Source organism: Eretmochelys imbricata, chromosome 20, assembly GCF_965152235.1.
Source record: "Eretmochelys imbricata isolate rEreImb1 chromosome 20, rEreImb1.hap1, whole genome shotgun sequence".
NCBI lineage: Eukaryota > Metazoa > Chordata > Testudines > Cheloniidae > Eretmochelys > Eretmochelys imbricata.
This window is the reverse complement of record NC_135591.1, coordinates 20,219,566-20,237,026: the sequence shown is the minus strand read 5'-3', so window position 1 is coordinate 20,237,026 and position 17,461 is coordinate 20,219,566. Positions and strand designations below refer to the sequence as shown.

The window sequence follows — 17,461 nt, the reverse complement described above, 5'->3', positions numbered from 1 at the left end:
AGGGGCTAGGCCCTTCCCCCAGGGCTGTCCCGGCAGTAGAGCCACAGGGCTACTGTGGGGGCACCAGGCAGCCCCTCCACTGCCCTAATCCAGCCCTGGCACAGAGGAAAGCTGGAGCCAGGGGCCCCATGGCTTATGGGGTGGCGGCAGGCTGAGAGGGCTTTAGGACGAGACTCAAACCAGCTATGTGCAACGTGTGTCGTGAGGGGTGGCTCTGGAAACCCCCTAAGAAAGGGAACTCTCCTTACCGCCCTGAGCACCCCTCTGGGGCAGCTGCCCCATTCCCCCCTAGCCCAGGGCAGCCCAATGGAGCAGGCTCTTCCTGCAGCGGTGTCAGAACATGAGCCACGGCAGCTGGTTTTGAATGGACCTGGTTTATTTATTGTGGGTGGCCCCAGCTCAGGACACAGTGTGCGGGGATGCTTCCCCCCGAAGTCAGGCGCTCCTTGGGCCTCTCGGGTAAAGTCCTGCTGGAAGGAGAAAGTGCGGGTGACATAGGGTGTGTCAGGGCCACTTCCAGCTTCTCCAGCGTGTGCTACAGCAGCGCCCTGTGGATCCGGCTAAGAGCGGGGCTCCTGGCTGCTCAGCCCCCAGGGGGCAGGGGAGAGGGGTTGGGCTGGGCGCTACCCACACTGAGCTTGCAGTCCCGAGCGCTGCCCTGAAGGGCTCACCCTCTAGCTAGGCGAAGGGTGGGGAGTCACAGGCCCGGAGCGAGAAGTGGGCAGCGACAAAGCAGCGAAGAAAACCCAGCTCTCCTGCCTCCTGCTCTGCTCGCGGGCTGTGGCTCAGAGGGGGGCTGTAGTGCCAGGGGGCTGGGCTGCTGCTCTGGGCCCCACGGGTGGGTTATCAAAGCCCCCTGGCCTATCACCCACTAGCCACAGGGCAGGGAGCACATCTCCCTGCCGTACTGGCGGTAGTAAAGGTGGGCGTGATACCGCAGCTCCGGCAGCACCAGGCGATAGCAGCTGGCGTGCTGAGCCGGTGGGAGGCTGGGCCGCAGGTTGTAGCCCAGGATGGCAGCAGTGTCAGGCTGCCAGGGCCGCAGCTCGTCTGCTGTCTCCTCGGGCCCCACGGCCTCCCCGGCCAGGCAGGTCTCCCGGGTCTCCCGCAGCAGCGAGCGCAGGGCATCCAGCTCGCCCTTCATGCGCGTATAGCCGTAACGTTCCACCCGGTGCCACAGCACGGCCTGGAAATACCGGTAGAGCCGTACATCCAGCCAGTTCCACGCCCGGATCTGCCGCGCCAGCCCCGGGGCCAACGCCTCGTCCACGGCCCCCTGGCGGGCGTTGAGCTGCACGTAGACCAGCTCCTCCAGCCGCAGCCCCAGCAGCTCCCGCGCCAACAGCAGGGACTCGTCGAAGTGCTCGGCGATGAGCACCAGGTGGAAGGTCCGGTTCAGCTGCTCCAGCTCCCGGTCCCACCGGCTGCCCCCTTCGTCGCCGCCGGCCTCCAGCCCCAGGTCAAAGGCCATGGGGTTCCTGGCCAGCCCGTTGCCCGTGTCGGCCAGGTCATAGTACTGCGCTGGGGCCTGCAGGAAGGCAGCCAGGGGCTGGGTGTGGTTGGCGAGGGGCCGGAAGGCGGGTACGGTGCTGCGGTAGTAGGCAAAGACGGACTGGAAGGTGCGGACGGGGTCACGCAGGATGGTGAGGTAGAGGCTGTCTGGGGGCATGACCTGGCGCAGCTCACTGGCTGCCAGCCGCAGGTGGCTGAGCAGCAGGTTGTAGCGGGCGGTGCCCGGCGGCAGCGGCTCCACGAAGGCGGCAGCAAAGCGCTGGGGGTAGGCGAACTGGTAGGTGTAGCGGGGGAAGGCCACGGTGAGGTTATGCCGCTCGCCCAGCCGGAAGAGGATGTTCTGCAGGGTGCTGCTGCCCGTCTTGTGGGTCTTCACGAACACCACGCTGGGGGGAGGGTGGCCGGAGCTCTTCCCCCGCAGCATCTCAGGGGGGCTGGTTCTACCCACCTCCCTGTGGTGGGAGAGAGGGGGTGGGTTAGAGGCCCTCACTGCTGGAGCAGGGCCCCCAGGTGCTGCACAGCCAGGTCCAGCCCCACGGAGCTGAGTCTGAATCGACTGGTGGACAGGATGGGAGAAAGGGCCAGGCGGGGGAGGGGACTCAGCCTGCAGCCCTGAGAATAGAACCCAGGTGTCCTGAGTGCCAGCCTGGGGCCCTGGTTGTGCTGCTCCCTCGTAAACCTCCCGCACCCCTATCCTCTGCCTAGTGGTCCTGTGTCACTAGTGGCTGGCCTCAAGGCCCTGTGTGCCCTCAAGGCCTTGTGTGCCCGGCCATGCTGGCGAGGCCAGAGCGGGGGCACTTGGTGCTTACCCCCAGCCTGCACCACTTGTTAGCGTGGTGGTGGTAGGCTTTGCTGCCCTCAGCCTGGGGCCCAGCCAGCTGCTGGGGGGCTCAGGGCCTGGCCCTCCCATGGCAGGGAGGGTGCCCCAGCCCTTGGCTGTTTCCTGTGAAAACCCTGCCTGGGAGAACTGCCCCAGCAGCCACTAAATGCCAGGGAGTGTGTCGAGGCTACAACGGGGCATACTGAAAGGTGAACCGTCAGGCTGGAGGGAGGTTACCAGTGGAGTTTCTCAGGGATCGGTTTTGGGACCAATCTTATTTAATCTTTTTATTACTGACCTCGGCACAAAAAATGGGAGTGTGCTAATAAAGTTTGTGGATGACACAAAGCCGGGACGTATTGCCAATTCAGAGAAGGACCGGGATATCCTACAGGAAGATCTGGATGACCTTGTAAACTGGAGTAATAGTAATAGAATGAAATTTAATAGGGAGAAGTGTAAGGTCATGCATTTAGGGATTAATAACAAGAATTTTAGTTATAAGCTGGGGACGCATCAATTAGAAGTAACAGAGGAGGAGAAGGACCTTAGAGTATTGGTTGACCACAGGATGACTATGAGCTGCCAATGCAATATGGCCGGGAAAAAAGCTAATGCGGCCTTGGGATGCATCAGGCGAGGTATTTCCAGTAGAGATAAGGAGGTGTTAGTACCGTTATACAAGGCCCTGGTGAGACCTCACCTGGAACACTGTGTGCAGTTCTGGTCTCCCATGTTTAGGAAGGATGAATTCAAACTGGAACAGGTACAGAGAAGGGCTACTAGGATGATCCGACGAATGGAAAACCTGTCTTATGAAAGGAGACTTGAGGAGCTTGGCTTGTTTAGCCTAACCAAAAGAAGGCTGAGGGGAGATATGATTGCTCTCTATAAATATATCGGAGAGGGAGAGGAATTATTTAAGCTCAGTACCAATGTGGACACAAGAACAAATGGATATGGACTGGCCACCAGGAAGTTTAGACTTGAAATTAGAGGAAGGTTTCTAACCCTCAGAGGAGTGAACAGCCTTCCAAGGGAAGCAGTGGGTACAAAAGACCTATCTTGCTTCAAGATTAAACTCGGTAAGTTTATGGACGAGATGGTATGATGAGATAAAGATCAATTAATTGACAAAATCATGTTAATTATTCATGGTAAATAGGCCCAATGGCCTATGATGGGATGTAGAGGGATGGGATCTGAGTTACTACAGAGAATTCTTTCCTAGGTATCTGGCTGGTGAATCTTGCCCACATGCTCAGGGTTCAGCTGATCACCATATTTGGAGTCAGAAAGGAATTTTCCTCCAGGGCAGATTGGAAGAGGCCCTGGAGGTTTTTCGCCTTCCTCTGTAGCATGGGGCACAGGTCACTTGCTGGAGGATTCTCTGCACCTCAAAGTCTTTAAACCGTGGTTTGAGGACTTCAATAGCTCAGACATAGGTGAGAGGTTTATCGCAGGAGTGGGTGGCTGAGATTCTGTGGCCTGCGTTGTGCAGGTCAGACTAGATGATCATAATGGTCCCTTCTGACCTTAATATCTATGAGGCCGGGCCTGTTCTGGGTTTGTGACGTGCCTGGCACCATGGGGGTGTGCCAGGGCACTACTGTAATACACCCCCACGTACAGTGCCTGGCACAATGTGGGTGCCCCTGGACACGACTGTAATACACCCACATGTACAGCACCTGGCACAATGGCAGCCTGGTCCAGGAGGGGCTCCTGAAACAGCAGCAGCAGCCCCCTTGCTTTGCTTGCTGAGGTGTGTGGCCATTGGGGAGAATGAGCAAGCCCTTGGCCCCAAACCAGCATTGCGGTTTTTTTTTGGTTTTTTTTTTGGGGGGGGGTGTGTCTCATCCCAGCCTGCCCACTATGAGCCTTTGCCCATGGCAAGAGCTGGGCACTGAATTACAGGGTAGCCATGGCCCAGCACCCATAGCTGCTCCTGCCAACAGCCACATTCAGCCCCTGCAGGCTTCCCTGCCCCCCCCAGTTTGCTGAAGCTCCCCCGACGCACCCCACAGGTGCCAGCTACTCACCGCTTGGCCGCCTGCCGGAGGAGCAGCAGCAGGAGTCCTGCCAGCAGCAGCGCACGGCACCGCCATGGCCCAGCCGAGTGGCACCAGCGAGCCAGGGCCATCTCCTCCCGCTCCTGCTGCTCTGTGCCCAGCCTGGGGCTATCAGCGCCTGCCGCGGCCTCTTAAATCGCTCGGAAATCCAAGGGCTGCCTCGCATCACCTTGCTAAGGCGGCTTAGCTGCAGCCCGGAGGGGGACGAGCGACGGGCCCAGCCCCTGAGGGGCACGGCAGGGCCCAGCTCCAGCCTTGGACACCTGGGCCACCACTATCAGCCTTGCACAGCCCCCTCCCCCCAGCCAGCGCTGGTAGGGACAGGGCAGCTGGGCCCCAGAGCAGTAGGGGCCCTAGCCAGGCCCAGCCTGCCCCGCTGTGCCCCAGGGGCTGAGCCGCAGCAGCGGGCCTGGGCCCTGCGGGGGAGTATGGGACCAGCAGCTAGGAGCCACAGGCGGTCCCAGGGGCTGCCCAAACCCAGACCAGAGCCAGGCCCTGCCTGGGGCAGCCAGGCTGACAGTGCAGGACCAAGGGCCGGCCCAGCCCTGGGGGCTAATTTGTGTAACGGCGCCTCAGGGCCCCGCCCCACCGCCCTGCGCCCTGTGCCCCTGAAGGGAGCTGGGGAAAAGCAGGATCTACCCCCACCCTGGGGCCTTTCTGCTCCCCCCGAGAGGCAATTTTGCATCAGGGCCCGATTAGGGCAGGTAGGAGACTCGGCTCCACAGGGCATTAGCAGGTTCCCCCGAGGACACCAGCTGCCAGGGCTAAGTCCCTGGGTTAAAGCAAAGGCAGCTCCTGGTCTGGTGGGGGGAGAGGGGGGTCAGCCCCAGGGACGGCGCTCACCCAACCCGGCCCCACAGCCTAACCCTCCACAACGCCAATCCCCGTGGCCCGAGGAGCGGACAGCCCTGTGCAGCCAGCATCTCCCCCCGTGGGAAACCAGGGGAGGGTTTGCCTCCCCGCAGGCTGGCTCCCCTCAGTTTAAGCAGCAGAGTTTCAATGTGTCCCCCGGACTCTGGGGGAGGCAGGCCGGCCAGGGGGAGCCACAGCTGGCCCTGGCAGGACGGGCACCGGCCGCCCCAAGATGAAAGCTGCGCTCAGGGAGTCAGAGCACTGGACCGAGGTTTATTTCAGAATCCGTGTAAAAAAGGGAACAAGGCCCAGCGGCGCTGAGGGAGAAACAGGCTCTGCTCCACTCTCTGCCACCAAACACTGAGCCCCACCCTGCCGTGCACCTGCTCCAGCAGGGGAAACTGAGGCACGGAGCCAGACCAGGCGTCAAGCCCACGGCTGGTAGCAGGAAGGGGTAGAGACAGTGACCCCAGCTGCTGGGGAGGGGCGAGAGTTGCCCCCCACACTCAGTTCCAGGGCAGGCCTGGGGCCCCTCTCCCCCAGCTGCCAGGCGACGGCACCCAGCCACGCGAGCCCCCGGCTCTCTCCGTGCTCAGGCCCGGGCGGCTTTACCCACGGGACCCTGGCGTCCGGGCGCCTCGGCCCGCTGAGTCTGTCGCGCCAGCTGCTTCCTCTGGTGACGGAGGAGCTGGCGCCACTGCAGGCGCCCTGGGTTGAGCCCGTAGGCCTGGAGCCTCTGCCCGCTGAACTCCCGCCCGCCCACCCGCACCCTGGCGCCCAGCAGCCGCCCCCGCCGGCCCCGCCGCGGCCCTGCCTGGGGCCCAGGGGAGGCCTTCCCCGCCAGGCCCCCGGGCTGCCCAGCAGGGGACAGGGTGGGGCCGAGGGCCCCTGCTGTGGGCACCGAGGGCCCCTCGGCCTCTGGGCGGGCGGTTAGCCCGGCGCCGTGCGGCTCCTGCTCCAGCCGCCGCCGCTTCGCCTTGTCCTGGGGTTTCTTCCCCAGCTTGGGCCGCGGCTCGTCCTCACCGGCCTCCTCCGCGCTGCAGGACAAGGAGAGGGGCCGTGTGAAAAGCGGGGGTTCCCCAGCCCAGGGCATTGTGCGAACTCAGCCCTGCCATGCCAGAGCCACCCACCCCCTGCAAGGCCTGCGGCCCCGAGAGCACAGGCATCGCCAGCCCGGGGGCCCATCTAGCCTGGCATCCAGTCTGCAGCAGGGGCCGTGCCAGTGGAAGGTGCAAGATGCCCTGCAGGAAGCAGCAGAAATAGGATCCCCACCCACCAGGCAGAGGTCAGGGCTCCTGCCCCAAAGCCGTTCACGCTGTCCATACAAGCGCCCAAACTTTTCAAGCTGCCCAGCTCTTGGCCTCCCTGGGATCATGTAGCAGGGAGTTCCACCGACCCACTGTGCCCCATGTGAACACAGCATTTCCTTTATATGAGGGTGACGGGCTCAGGAGCATTGCCCCCCACCTGCCCAGCCTGCTTCTCTGGGGACAGCATGGGACCGGGGGCACTGACCAACAGGCCCAATCAGCTGCGGGGAGAGGAGGGAACATGCTGTCCGCAGAGTGGCCTCAGTTCTGTAACCCCAGTGCCTTTAAGACTCCCTGCCAGGGGCCCACCCCGCCCGTGCTACCAGCCCCCTGGAGCCCCATAGAATGTGCAGCAGCTGGGGGGCCCATCCAGCAGCCCCCTGGGACTCCTAAAAACCAAGGAAATTCCCCGCCAAAAAAATATGGTTCGAGACGAGCTCCCATGCAGGGGATGAGGGTTCAAATTGCACAGCACCGGGGACCCAGCGCTGGCGCCCCCTGCTGGAGCCCAGGCCCAGGGTACGTACGCAGCAGAGAGGGACTTGAGGATCTGCTGCTTCTTGCTGGTGTTCTGGGCCTTGCGGGTGTAGGCAGCCTTGTCCTGGAGCTCCTCCTTCTCCGACCTGCGGGGAGACGCGGGACAGGAGGGCTCAGATCCTGACCCACAAAGGGGGACCCAGGGGTCACATTCCAAGGCCTCTAATTGGAGAAGGGCTGAGAGCCAGAGAGCTGGGAAATGGGAGAATCAGCCTGGCCACGTGTGAACGGGGCCTGGACTGTAATCTGACAATGCTACGGCAGAGCACCAGACAGGGAAACTGAGGCACACACAGAAACCAGGTTTCCTGACTCCGAGCCCTCCCCTCCACCCCAGCTCTAACCTCCACACCCCACTCCCCTCCCAGAGCCAGGGATAGAACCCAGGAGTCCTGACTCCCTGCCCTGCCCCGCCCCCCCCGGCCTCTAACCACAAAACCCCACTCCCCTCCCAGAGCCAGGGATAGAACCCAGGAGTCCTGTTCCACAGGGCTGTGGGAATCTCGCCCTGCATGTGGTTTCTGAGCAAAGCAAAGTCCTGGTATGAAGCTCCCTGGGGCCCAAGGACCCATCTGCTGCCGTCCCATCCCCCACCTCCAAGCGCCACAGAGGAGGGCCAGCCCCTCACCTGTACATGCAGGTCTTGCGCAATGAGCACCAGCGGTTTAGCTCCTTGTCATCAGCGGCCAGGATCTGACGGGGGACGAGAGCAAAGTGGGGGAGGGTTCATGGCCTGTGAGGAGCAGGAATCCACTGTGGGGGAGGAGACCCCCCAGGAGCCGGGGATCCAGAGGGGGAAACTGAGGCACAGAGAAGGGACAGGATTGATCCCCTCAAGTCAGAGAGTTGAGGCAGAGCTAGGGAGAGAACCCAGAAGTCCTGGTTCCCAGCCCCCTGCTCTGACCACTAGACCCCACTCGCCTCCTGGAGCTGGGACAGAAAGCCGGGCTAGGCCCAGAACTCTGCGGAGGCCGGCAGAGCACAGGGATGGGTGCTGGGCAGGGAAGGGGCGGCAGGCGGGTACCTCATCGGTGCTGAGGCCGAAGTCGCAGGGCATCACGGTGCGGTACTTGAAGCGGCAGGGCAGGTCGCCGATCAGGTCCTCATAGTCCAGCCGGTAATACTCGTCCAGGTACTGCTCGAAGGAGCCCACCTCTGGGGGGGAAACGGTGGGGCTCAGCACAGCCCTGGGATGGTGGCAGCTTCAGGAGCTCCCTGGTCCAGCAACCCCCTCCCAGCCCAAGGCAGCACCCCCAGTACAGCCCCCTCCCACAGGTGATCCCCCACCCAGTTCAGTTCCGCCTCTCAGCTGCGGAGGGCCCTGAGGCAGACCCAGAGGGAGCCGGGGGCTGGGCCCCCCTGGCTACAGGGTGCCCTTGGGGCATACCAGGGAGGGCACCGGGGGGCAGGAGGGAGCCTGATCCAACGCAGCCATGTCTTAGCCAGTGGGGGGCACCCCAAGTGCGGAGCCTGCCGGCCTGGGCAGAGCTGCAGGGAGCCATCGTGGGGACAGCCAGGGAGGGGGCTGGATACCTGGCAGCACGTGGCTCCTGGTGGGGTGGGGAGGGGGCAGGACGGCTGCTGGGCCCAAGGAGCCTGACACCCCAGGACACCTGCGCTGGAGAAAGCTCCAGGCAGAACCCCCCCCCAACCCCCTTACCAGGGTCGAACGGGGGCTTCTCCCGCTCCATGGCCTCCGTGAACCGTGTCTTGAGCTTCCTCTTCCCCAGCAACGTCGGAGGCTCCTTCTGCCGCTTCCGGGGGGGGCCTGGCCGCACGTGGGGGTCGTAATCCGCATCCATCTGGGGGGACAGAACCGCCCCGGCGGCACCCGTCACGCTCGGCTCAGGGATACACCTTCCCCCCATTACCTCCCAGCGCCACGGGCCCCGATCCCCAAATGGGGTGCCCCCGAACATGCCCTGCTGGCACCACCCCACTGGGGCATGCCGGGAGCGCCCTCTGCTGGAGTCACCCGGCACTGCCAACAGTGTCATGAGTTCAGCGGGGTCTCAGCACCAGCTGGCAAATTCCCTCTACCCCAGGGACGTACAATGAAGTTGGGGTCCTCGCAGTGTGGCTCGTAGCTCCCCTCTTCCTCCGGCCACTCGCCCCCCTCTGCGTCCCGGCCGGTCCAGTTGTCCCAGTTCCAGCCATCTGGGTCCAAAGGGGAAAGAGACGGTTTCTTTGGAGCAGAATCGTACTCCTACTGCTCCCCCCCCCACAACCACTGAGCGGCAGCCACCTCTGGGCTGGGGCGTGGCAGCTGATTTAACAGCACTGCCCGCAGGGTTGGGGACGGGAAGTTCAGATTCAATGTCCCCTTGCTGCCCCCCGCCGTTTGCAGTGTGGGGCCGCTATGGAGCCAGCCCAGGCGGGCTCCGAGTGGCGTCTGCGTTGTGCCGCGACAGCTCCCACAGAACCAGCCCCTCAAACTCACGCACCCCTCCCAGACAGTGAGTCATTTGCATATGTAAATATGCAAATCAGACCACCTCCCTGCAGCATGGGGGTGAGGAGAGAAGTGACCTGCCCAGCTGGTCTGAGCAGGGTGGGGACGGGACCCAGACATCATAGGGCCCAGTGTGTCCTGGATGGTGCCCCACAATTGTCCTCCCCGCACACGCCCTGCCCCCCCCATCCACCTACCATCCACGCCCTCCTCCTCCTCGAACTGCGGCTTCTCCTCCTCCCCTTCCCCGTAATACTTGGCCCCGAAGAACTTCTATGAGGTGGGAAAAGGAGAAGGAGCTGAGTGAGCAGCTGGGTTGACTGGGGCAGGATTTCCCCCCCGGGGCAGGGGGTCCCAGCCTGGGGAGGGGCTGTGCCCAGTGGGACAGGACAAGGGAGGGCTCCTCTGTCCCAAGGCTGGTCCCCACGAACACCCTGGGCCCATCCCAGCCCCATGCAGGGCTGCATCTCCGGCCCCCGAACAGAGGGGACCGCCCTGCCCCTGGGGATGCTGCCTGGTGCCATCCCGCTGACCCACAGAGGAGCCAAGCCAGGCCAGGCCAGGGACATGGGCCCCGGGCCAGCTGGGAGCCAGCTGGGCTTGGCGCGGACATTAATCCCTTGGAGCCCAGAGGGGTGTGGCAGAGTCAGGAGATGCGAGGGCCTCATGGGGAGAGTGGGGAGGTGTCTGCAGGCCAGCCAGGAGGTGCCGGGGTGGCAAGGTCTGTACCGCAGGCCGGGAGGCACTCAGGCCCCATTTGGGGGTGGGGGTGTTTGTGCTGCAGGCCAGGAGGCGCCAGGCCCCCCAGGGCGAGGTGGGCAGGTCCCCGTCCCCCGGGCGAGGGCAGGTGTGCGGGGGGCTCTCGCCTGCATGAGCCGGTCGTGTTCGGCCGGGTCGAAGGCCCCCTCCAGCTCCTGCTCCCCGAAGCCGACGGTCGCGTTGCCCGTCGCCTCCCGCAGCTTCTCCAGCTTGGCCAGGATCTCCTGGCGCTTCAGGTTCTTCAGCTGCTTCAACTCCTCCTGCTTCCGGGCCTTCTCCTGTGGGGAGGGACTTGGGGTTATTATGGGATGGGCTCCCCTCACTTGCTCATGCCTCCCCCGCGCCCGCCAGGGGGTCCATGCAACCCAGAGAGACGGGGCGGGGGGGGCTCCTAACCCGCGAGAGACTCCCTGTCTGATAGAACCAGCCCCCAAGACCAACCCAAGACAGGAGCAGGGAGAGAACCCAGGCGTCCTGGCTCTCAGCCCCCCCCGTTCTAACCACTAGACCCCACTCCCCTCCCAGAGCTGGGGATAGAACCCAAGCGTCTGGGCCCCCTGCTCTCTCCCCCCATTATTCACTCAGCTCCACGACTCAGGCTGCCCCACAACCTCCAGGGGGTGGAGACCCCCCAGCCCCCTTCACGCTGTGATCATCTCTCACCTTCCTCTTCCTCTCCCTGATCTCCTCGCGCTTCTCCTTGCGCCGTTCGTCCTTCCTGCGCACCGAGCTGGCGATGGTCCGGGGATAAGTCCTCACCTGCGGTGGGGGGGTGGGAGATGGGACGACGACATGGGATCCGCGTTACTGCCAGACCCCCCCCCTCCCCACACACAGGCGAGACTCCAGGGCCCCTGGTGTCCTGCACCCACAGCCTGAACACCCCCACCCACAGCATGGGGGACACCCTGCACTGCAGCCCCCAGGCCTCACTCCAGCCAGGGGGACTGCGGCTGCATCTGTGTTGGGGTCTCCCAGCTCCCCTATCCTGGGACCCTATCGTGCCCCACCCAGCTGCACTGGCTCCAGAGTCACTCCCCCTCCCCGGGGGAGGAGCATGGTGCCTGGGGAGGGACATAGCGCTTGAGGGGGGAGGGGCAGGGGGAGACAGCGCCCGGGGGGACACGGCGCCTGGGGGTATCCCTTACCAGCTGTGCATCAGGCTCCTCAAAGCGGAAGTTGAACTTGCGCTCAAACTCCTCCTGCTTCTTGAGGAAGAGCTCCCCCTCGTCCGAGGAGTCCTCCAGCCGCAGGGGGGACACGGCCCCAGGCTCCCTGGGGAAAGCCAACAAGGCTGTGGGCGGGGGTGTCTCCAGGAGCTAAACCCACCCTAGAACCTCTCCTAGGGGTGATGTGACACCCTGGGCGGGTCGTCGGCGCCGGGGATGGAACCCATGACCACGGGATCTAAAGGGCTGAGCTAAGAGCCAGCAGCATTCACCTGCACCACCTAGGACGGGGGTGGTGTTTAATTTGGGGGCCCCAGCCCAGGCTCCCCGCACCATTCCTCCCCACTGCTCTAGCCCTCCCCAGGCCTTTGCCTTATGTTTTCACCTCCCCAGGCCAAGGACAAGTGTCCCCTGCTGACAGCCGTCACCCCCACTCGGTGGCACTGCATGCTTGCCCCCCAAGTTGATTTCAACACGTGCCCCTCCAGGAGCTAGCCATCCCCTCTGGGGGGTGCCTATAGGGAGCTCTGCTCACAGGCTATGTTTTCACCCCCGCCTGCTATCCCCAGGAAGCCCCCCACCCCCACGGCTGCCCCCCCACTGCCCCACAGCAGCGGAACCCGAGTGGTTTCTCCTCTTACAGGAGCAATAACCCCCCCGCCGCCCCCCAGTTCCTGCTCTGATTGGCTGGGGTGGCCACACCCACCCCAGACTGGCCAATGGGGCAGGAGGCCGGTCTCCAGGAGTTCCGAAGGGCACATGTCCAGGCAGCAGCTGGGGCGGAGCCATGACTCTGGGGGCCCAACCCCCACTGGGCTCTGCAGGGCACCAGCCCCGAGAGTCAGGCCAGGCCCCCCAAGTTAGAGACCCCCCCCACACCCACCCAATAAAACATGGCCCACTCGTGATCTGGCTCCTGGGGTCAGGGGATCCCTTCATCCAGCCAGCCCCAAGGGGCAGGGAAAGGCAGCGGGCAAGAAAGCGTCCCCAGGTGCGCCCACTACACTTGCCTTCCCTCCTCCTCCTCCTCCTCCTCCCTGTAGCCCTTGCTCAGGATGTAGTCGCGTAGGAAGCGCTCCCCGGGGTCCAGCGCGGGGTTGCTCCAATACTCCTTCAGCGGGGCCTGGCGGAGAGAAGACGGCGGAACTCACTGCCACAAGGTGGCGACTGATGCCAGGGCATCGATACGGGAAACAGGAGCAGCCAGGGTTAGAGTAACTGAGAGTTGGGAGAGGGGTTTTGGACCCCCTCCCGCTTTGGGGCAGGACCCCAACCCTCTAACTCACATGGGTCAGGAGGGACTTCCCCCAGGGCAGGCGATCCCATTTCTGCCTCCTGCTCCTACCTCTGAAGCAGCTGGTGCCACTCCCGTCAGAGGCGGGATCCCAGGCTAGACAGGCCCCTGGGCCGAGCCAGAGCTGCAGGGAGATGGGGGCGGGAAGGAGCGGATCGAAGGCTGGGCTGGCCCACGCTGCGGCTGTCACAGGCCTGCTGGCCCCGGAAAGGCCGTGGGGCTCAGCAGCTCCAGGAGATCGCTCAGCTGGGGGCGGGAGGGTTAGTGGGCTTGGCTGGGTGGGTGAGAGCTCAGTGGTGAGCAGGGGAGAGAGCAGAACAGAGCCCCGAGGGTCCGACGCCCGGCAGAGACCAGCAGGTGCCTCCTGCCTGCGGGCTGAGGATGGACTCTCCAGAGGGGAGACGCCGGAGTGCCTGGACCCTGGGCAAGGGGCCGAGCACTGGGCCAGGGGCTGGTGGACACGATTTGGGTTTTACATTGGCTGTAGACCCTATTCACTGGCCAGAAGGGGGCGCTTGTGGGGGTCTCTGCCGGGGGCACAGGCATCCTCCTCGCACCAGCCGCAGCCAGCCCAGGCAGCCAGGGGCAGGTCACATAGGACACTGGCCCAGCACCACAGCCCTGCCCCGGGGTTGGGGGCTCCAACAGCACCTGGCCGGGGGAGAGCGGGCGCCCGCTTACCAGGTCCTCGAGCTGCTGGTCCGGGGGGAAATCCTGCCCTTTGAGCCAGCTGACATAGCCCTCCTGCTCGCGCGCCTGGGGTGGAGATAAGCAGAGACCCCGTCAGCCCCCCCGAATCCAGCCAGCTCAGCAGGAGGTGCCATGCCGTGATGCCCACCTAAGGGAGCCAGCCCCCAGAACCGCATCCCCCGAGCCCAGCCACCTTGACCCCACCAAACCCCGTCCCGGCACAGGAACCGTCTCTGCCCAGAGCTCCCCTGGCTGAGTCCAGGGACCCAGAGCAACCCCCCCTCCCCCCCCCCGCCGGTCACCCACCGTCTCCTCCGTGCTCTTGATCCGTTTCTGCAGCAGGGCCGAGCCGCCCTCCCCCGCGCTCTCCTCCCCATCACTGTCTGCCACGAATGGCCGGAAGCTGTCGGGACGGGGACGCCTCAGGATTAGCAGCAGACACTGGGGTTCGAAGCCACGGGACCCCCCCATCGACCTGCCTGGCTGGAGTGCTGAGCACCAGCTGCCCCGAGCACACCTACCCCTTTGGGGGCCCGCATCCCCCCCGGCAGCCCCTGCGTCTGGTGGGTCCCCGTAGGGACTCAGCCTGGTCACCCACACACCCCCCTCTGTGCCCCACACCCCGTCCTTCCCCTCACCTCTCCTTGATTCGCTTCTGCTCCTCAACGTAGCTCTGGGAGGCAGCTCTCTGCACAGCAAAGGAAACAGAGGGTTAAACTTGGCACTGGTCTCCAGACCCCGGCCCCGAGATGTGGCCACTTCTGGGGTGGGGCATGGAGGCTGTTTATACAGGGATCCCTCCCCCAGCGCTGAGATGCGGCCACCTCTGGGGTGGGGGCCAGCAGTCTTTCAGCAGCTATGCTGCAACAGCATGGGGCAGGAAGAGGAGAATCCCATGTCCCATTGATACCACAGGTGGGGTTTAAGGAGAAAGAACAGGCTCTGTAGTGGGGAAGGCTTCCCTGGCACCTCCTCCCCCCTCTCTCTGGGCAGAGATACAGCCCCTCCCACCCCGAGAAGGCCCTTTCCAAGCCACCTTCTGTCTTTCAGCTGCTGCTGCCTCGTCCTCCTCATCCTCCTCGTATTTGCTGGAAGAGGAAAAAATTGGTTATTTGTCTGCTTCAGCCTTTACGCAGCCCCTGCGCCACGTCAGCCACCATCAGGAGAGGAGCCAGGCACCCAATCCCGGCTACATCAACACTGCCACAGACCCACAGCTGCCTGCCGGAGCAGGACCCCTCAAACGCTGCACTGCCCTTTCAGCGACAGGGCAACCAGGCCTGAGCCTTTGGCTGGTGGGCTCCAGAGGGAGGTCAACCCTTCATCCGCATTGTCCTCAGTATACACCTAACACCTGAAGTGCGGCATTAAGCCAATGGCTATAATCCAATCGCAGGCTTCAGGGCCTCAGCCAGTCGCTTGCAGGGGTCAGGAAGGGATGTTTTCCCCAGTGCACAATTGGCCAGATATATTCTGGGTTGGGTCTTTTCTGCCCCGCCTGCCTCTAAAGCATCAGAGATTGGCCTCGGCTAGAGATGAGATACCAGTCAGTGCAAATCAGGGCTCTGAGCTGGGACAAAGCATCCTCCATCTATGATGCGTGGCTGGTGGGTCTTGCTCACTTAAACTAGCCTTAAACTCTATGAAATCACCCCTCCGGGGACCTCTGTGGCCCAGCCCAGCCCCTGCTCCTTACCCTTCCTTTTCCAGGATCACCTTTCTCTCGTAATCCTTCAGGTACATGGGTTTCTCCTTCCTCTTCGGGGCCACCTCCCTCCCGCTTTCTGACAAGGAATCTGAGGACAGAGCCACAGCCCAGCTCAGTGCGGGGAGCCTGGCGCTCCGGTCAGGGGGAGGTAGCTGGACGCACATGCCAGGAATTCGGGTGTCCTGCAGGCTGGGAAGGGGAGTCCCCATAGATCAGGGAGCCAGACCCAGCCCAGCATTCCTGGCTCAGGGACCCCAGCCATGGGCCTTGGGGGTGGGGGCTTCGGGAATGGAGTACAGGCAGTGGGGGAGGGGGTCCCAGCTGGGAATTAACCCGGGGGGGGCAGGAAGGGGATCCCAGGTGGTGTGTCCCTCCTAGGTTACTATGGCAAGGTGGCAAGCTGCCCATGGGAGCCAGGACCGTGCCTCTGGCTCCAGCGCTCCCCCCGGCACAGCCGGGCAAAGGGGGAAAAGTTACTGTGACCAGCAGGTCCCACTTAGGACGATACTTCCTCCCGGCAGCACCACACCGTTAGGCCAACGCTGCGGCTCTGATGGGGGGGAGCCACTGGGGGCAGGGAGAGAAGGGGAGGACTGCACAGCACACACGGGACGGGGAGACATTACTTGCTTGGCTGTAGAAGGTGGCATCTTTCTCGTAGATCCTGGGGTCCTTGGTTTTCAGCAGGGCCAGAGTGCGATAGAAATCTCTGTCTTCCAGGGGGTCCAGCTCCTGCGGAGCCAGCGGGTTAGTCAACAGCGACCCCCACCATTTCTCTGGGGCTCTGTGTCTAGCACTGACCCCACCCCACAAGGCACCAAGGGGCAGCTCAGCGTTATCCCCAAAGGACAGAGGGGGAAACTGAGGCACTGAGAAGGAAAGTCACTCACCTAAGGGCATAGAGCCAGTCAGTGTCAGGGCAGGGGCCAGAACCCAAGAGGAATCCTGGCTCCCAGCCTCCTGCTCTGACCCACAAGCCCTCCCTCCCCTCCCTGAGCTGGGGATAGAACCCAGGAGTCCTGTTTTGAAGCCACTTCGCATTCTCAGGCCCACTGACCCCCAGCCTCCATCCCAGGCTCACCACGTCATCCCCACTTTCCTCCGATTCCGAGCTGGACTCCTCACCGGCCCCCGCGTCGGCCCCATAGCGATCCTGCACTGGGGTGGTCAAAGGCAGTGGGGTTAGTGGGGAGCTGGGGGGGGTCTGCAGGTACCTATTCCCCTCTCCTCCAGGTGCCCCACCCGCCCCAACTTTGCACCCCCTCCAGCCACGCCCCACTCCCTCCTCCAGGACCATAGAAGGAGGGGGGGGTGTCTCTGGGTCAGGGCAGGGGGCTATTCGCTGAGCTTGGGGGCAGCCCAGGACAAGGGGGGGCTGCAGGGGCAGATGTTATGCAATGGGGGGGCGCTGCAGGGACAGGTCCCTGGTGGGGAAAGGCGCCCTTGGAGTGGGGGGTTCCCCAGGCTGGGGTCGGGGGACCCCCCGGCAGGCCCCGCCCCCTCGCCAGGCCCCGCCCCCGGCTCACGCCGCCGCAGCTCCTCCCGCCGCCGGTAGCGCCCGTAGCGGGCCGCGAAGCCCGCGTTGATTTTCAGCCCCGGCTCCGGCATCTTCCTCGCCCACCACGTGGGCGCCGGGCACTTCCGGGTCGGGAGACCACGTGGGCAGGCCAAGGGGGCGGGGCGCTCGCCCCTGCAACCCCACCCACCCCCCATTTAAAGGGACCGCAGCAACCTGGGGCTGTCACTGAAGACAGTGTCCTCCCCCCCCCACCAAACACCCCCAACCAGAACCCCCCCAGGACACCCTCTCCCCCCCAGCTCTGCCGGTGCCCCTCAGTCCCAACCCACAGCCCCCCGGCCATCCCAGCCCCAGGTGCCCCTGTGTATATAAAATCTCCCCACTGTATTTTCCACTGTATGCATCCGCCGAAGTGAGCTGCAGCCCACGAAAGCTTATGCTCTGATAAATTTGCTGGTCTCGAAGGTGCCATAAGGCCTCCTTTTCTCTTAGCAAACCCCTGGATCTTAGGTAGTTCTCTGGCTCTTACCCCTGCAGTACCTGAGTGCCACAATCAGGAGGTAGGGCAGAGCTATTGTACGGGGAAACTGAGACCCAGAGAGATTTTTTTTGGACCTAAGATACTTGCTCCAGGCCACCTGGGGTCTGTGGCACACTCTGCTGGAGGGAGAGGTGCACCGTTCGGGTTCACCCCACAGTGAACTACATCACTGGGATGCAGCAAAGACAGAAGAAAGGGGCCTGGGGTGGAGGGGTGAGCTGCTGCA

General features: G+C 63.7%; 1 protein-coding gene and 1 pseudogene across 1 annotated transcript; both read right to left on the bottom strand.

Annotated features, from left to right (window-relative positions):
* Positions 1-376: 376 nt before the first annotated feature.
* On the bottom strand, positions 377-1,936 carry LOC144277594 (galactosylceramide sulfotransferase pseudogene; annotated as a pseudogene).
* A 3,573-nt stretch (positions 1,937-5,509) lies between these two features.
* Positions 5,510-16,812, bottom strand: KRI1 (KRI1 homolog). The gene is made up of 19 exons (XM_077838751.1): positions 16,702-16,812; positions 16,257-16,333; positions 15,802-15,907; positions 15,164-15,263; positions 14,504-14,555; positions 14,106-14,155; positions 13,774-13,870; positions 13,459-13,533; positions 12,490-12,606; positions 11,463-11,585; positions 10,978-11,073; positions 10,422-10,592; positions 9,753-9,828; positions 9,157-9,260; positions 8,764-8,905; positions 8,128-8,258; positions 7,732-7,796; positions 7,094-7,189; positions 5,510-6,293 (listed from the first exon to the last, which is right to left on the bottom strand). The coding sequence occupies exons 1-19, from the start codon at positions 16,781-16,783 to the stop codon at positions 5,849-5,851; spliced, it is 2,205 nt and encodes a 734-aa protein (XP_077694877.1). The 5' UTR covers positions 16,784-16,812; the 3' UTR covers positions 5,510-5,848.
* Between the last annotated feature and the right edge of the window lie 649 nt (positions 16,813-17,461).

Excerpts from the sequence above, each read along its gene's own strand:
- KRI1 (XM_077838751.1), bottom strand. The coding sequence starts at position 16,783 with ATGCCGGAGCCGGGGCTGAAAATCAACGCGGGCTTCGCGGCCCGCTAC. Across the intron at positions 13,871-14,105 it reads CAGAAGCGAATCAAGGAGAG|CTTCCGGCCATTCGTGGCAG; the intron begins GTGAGGGGAAGG and ends CCGTCCCGACAG. Across the intron at positions 11,074-11,462 it reads AGGAGCCTGATGCACAGCTG|GTGAGGACTTATCCCCGGAC; the intron begins GTAAGGGATACC and ends CCCCCACCGCAG.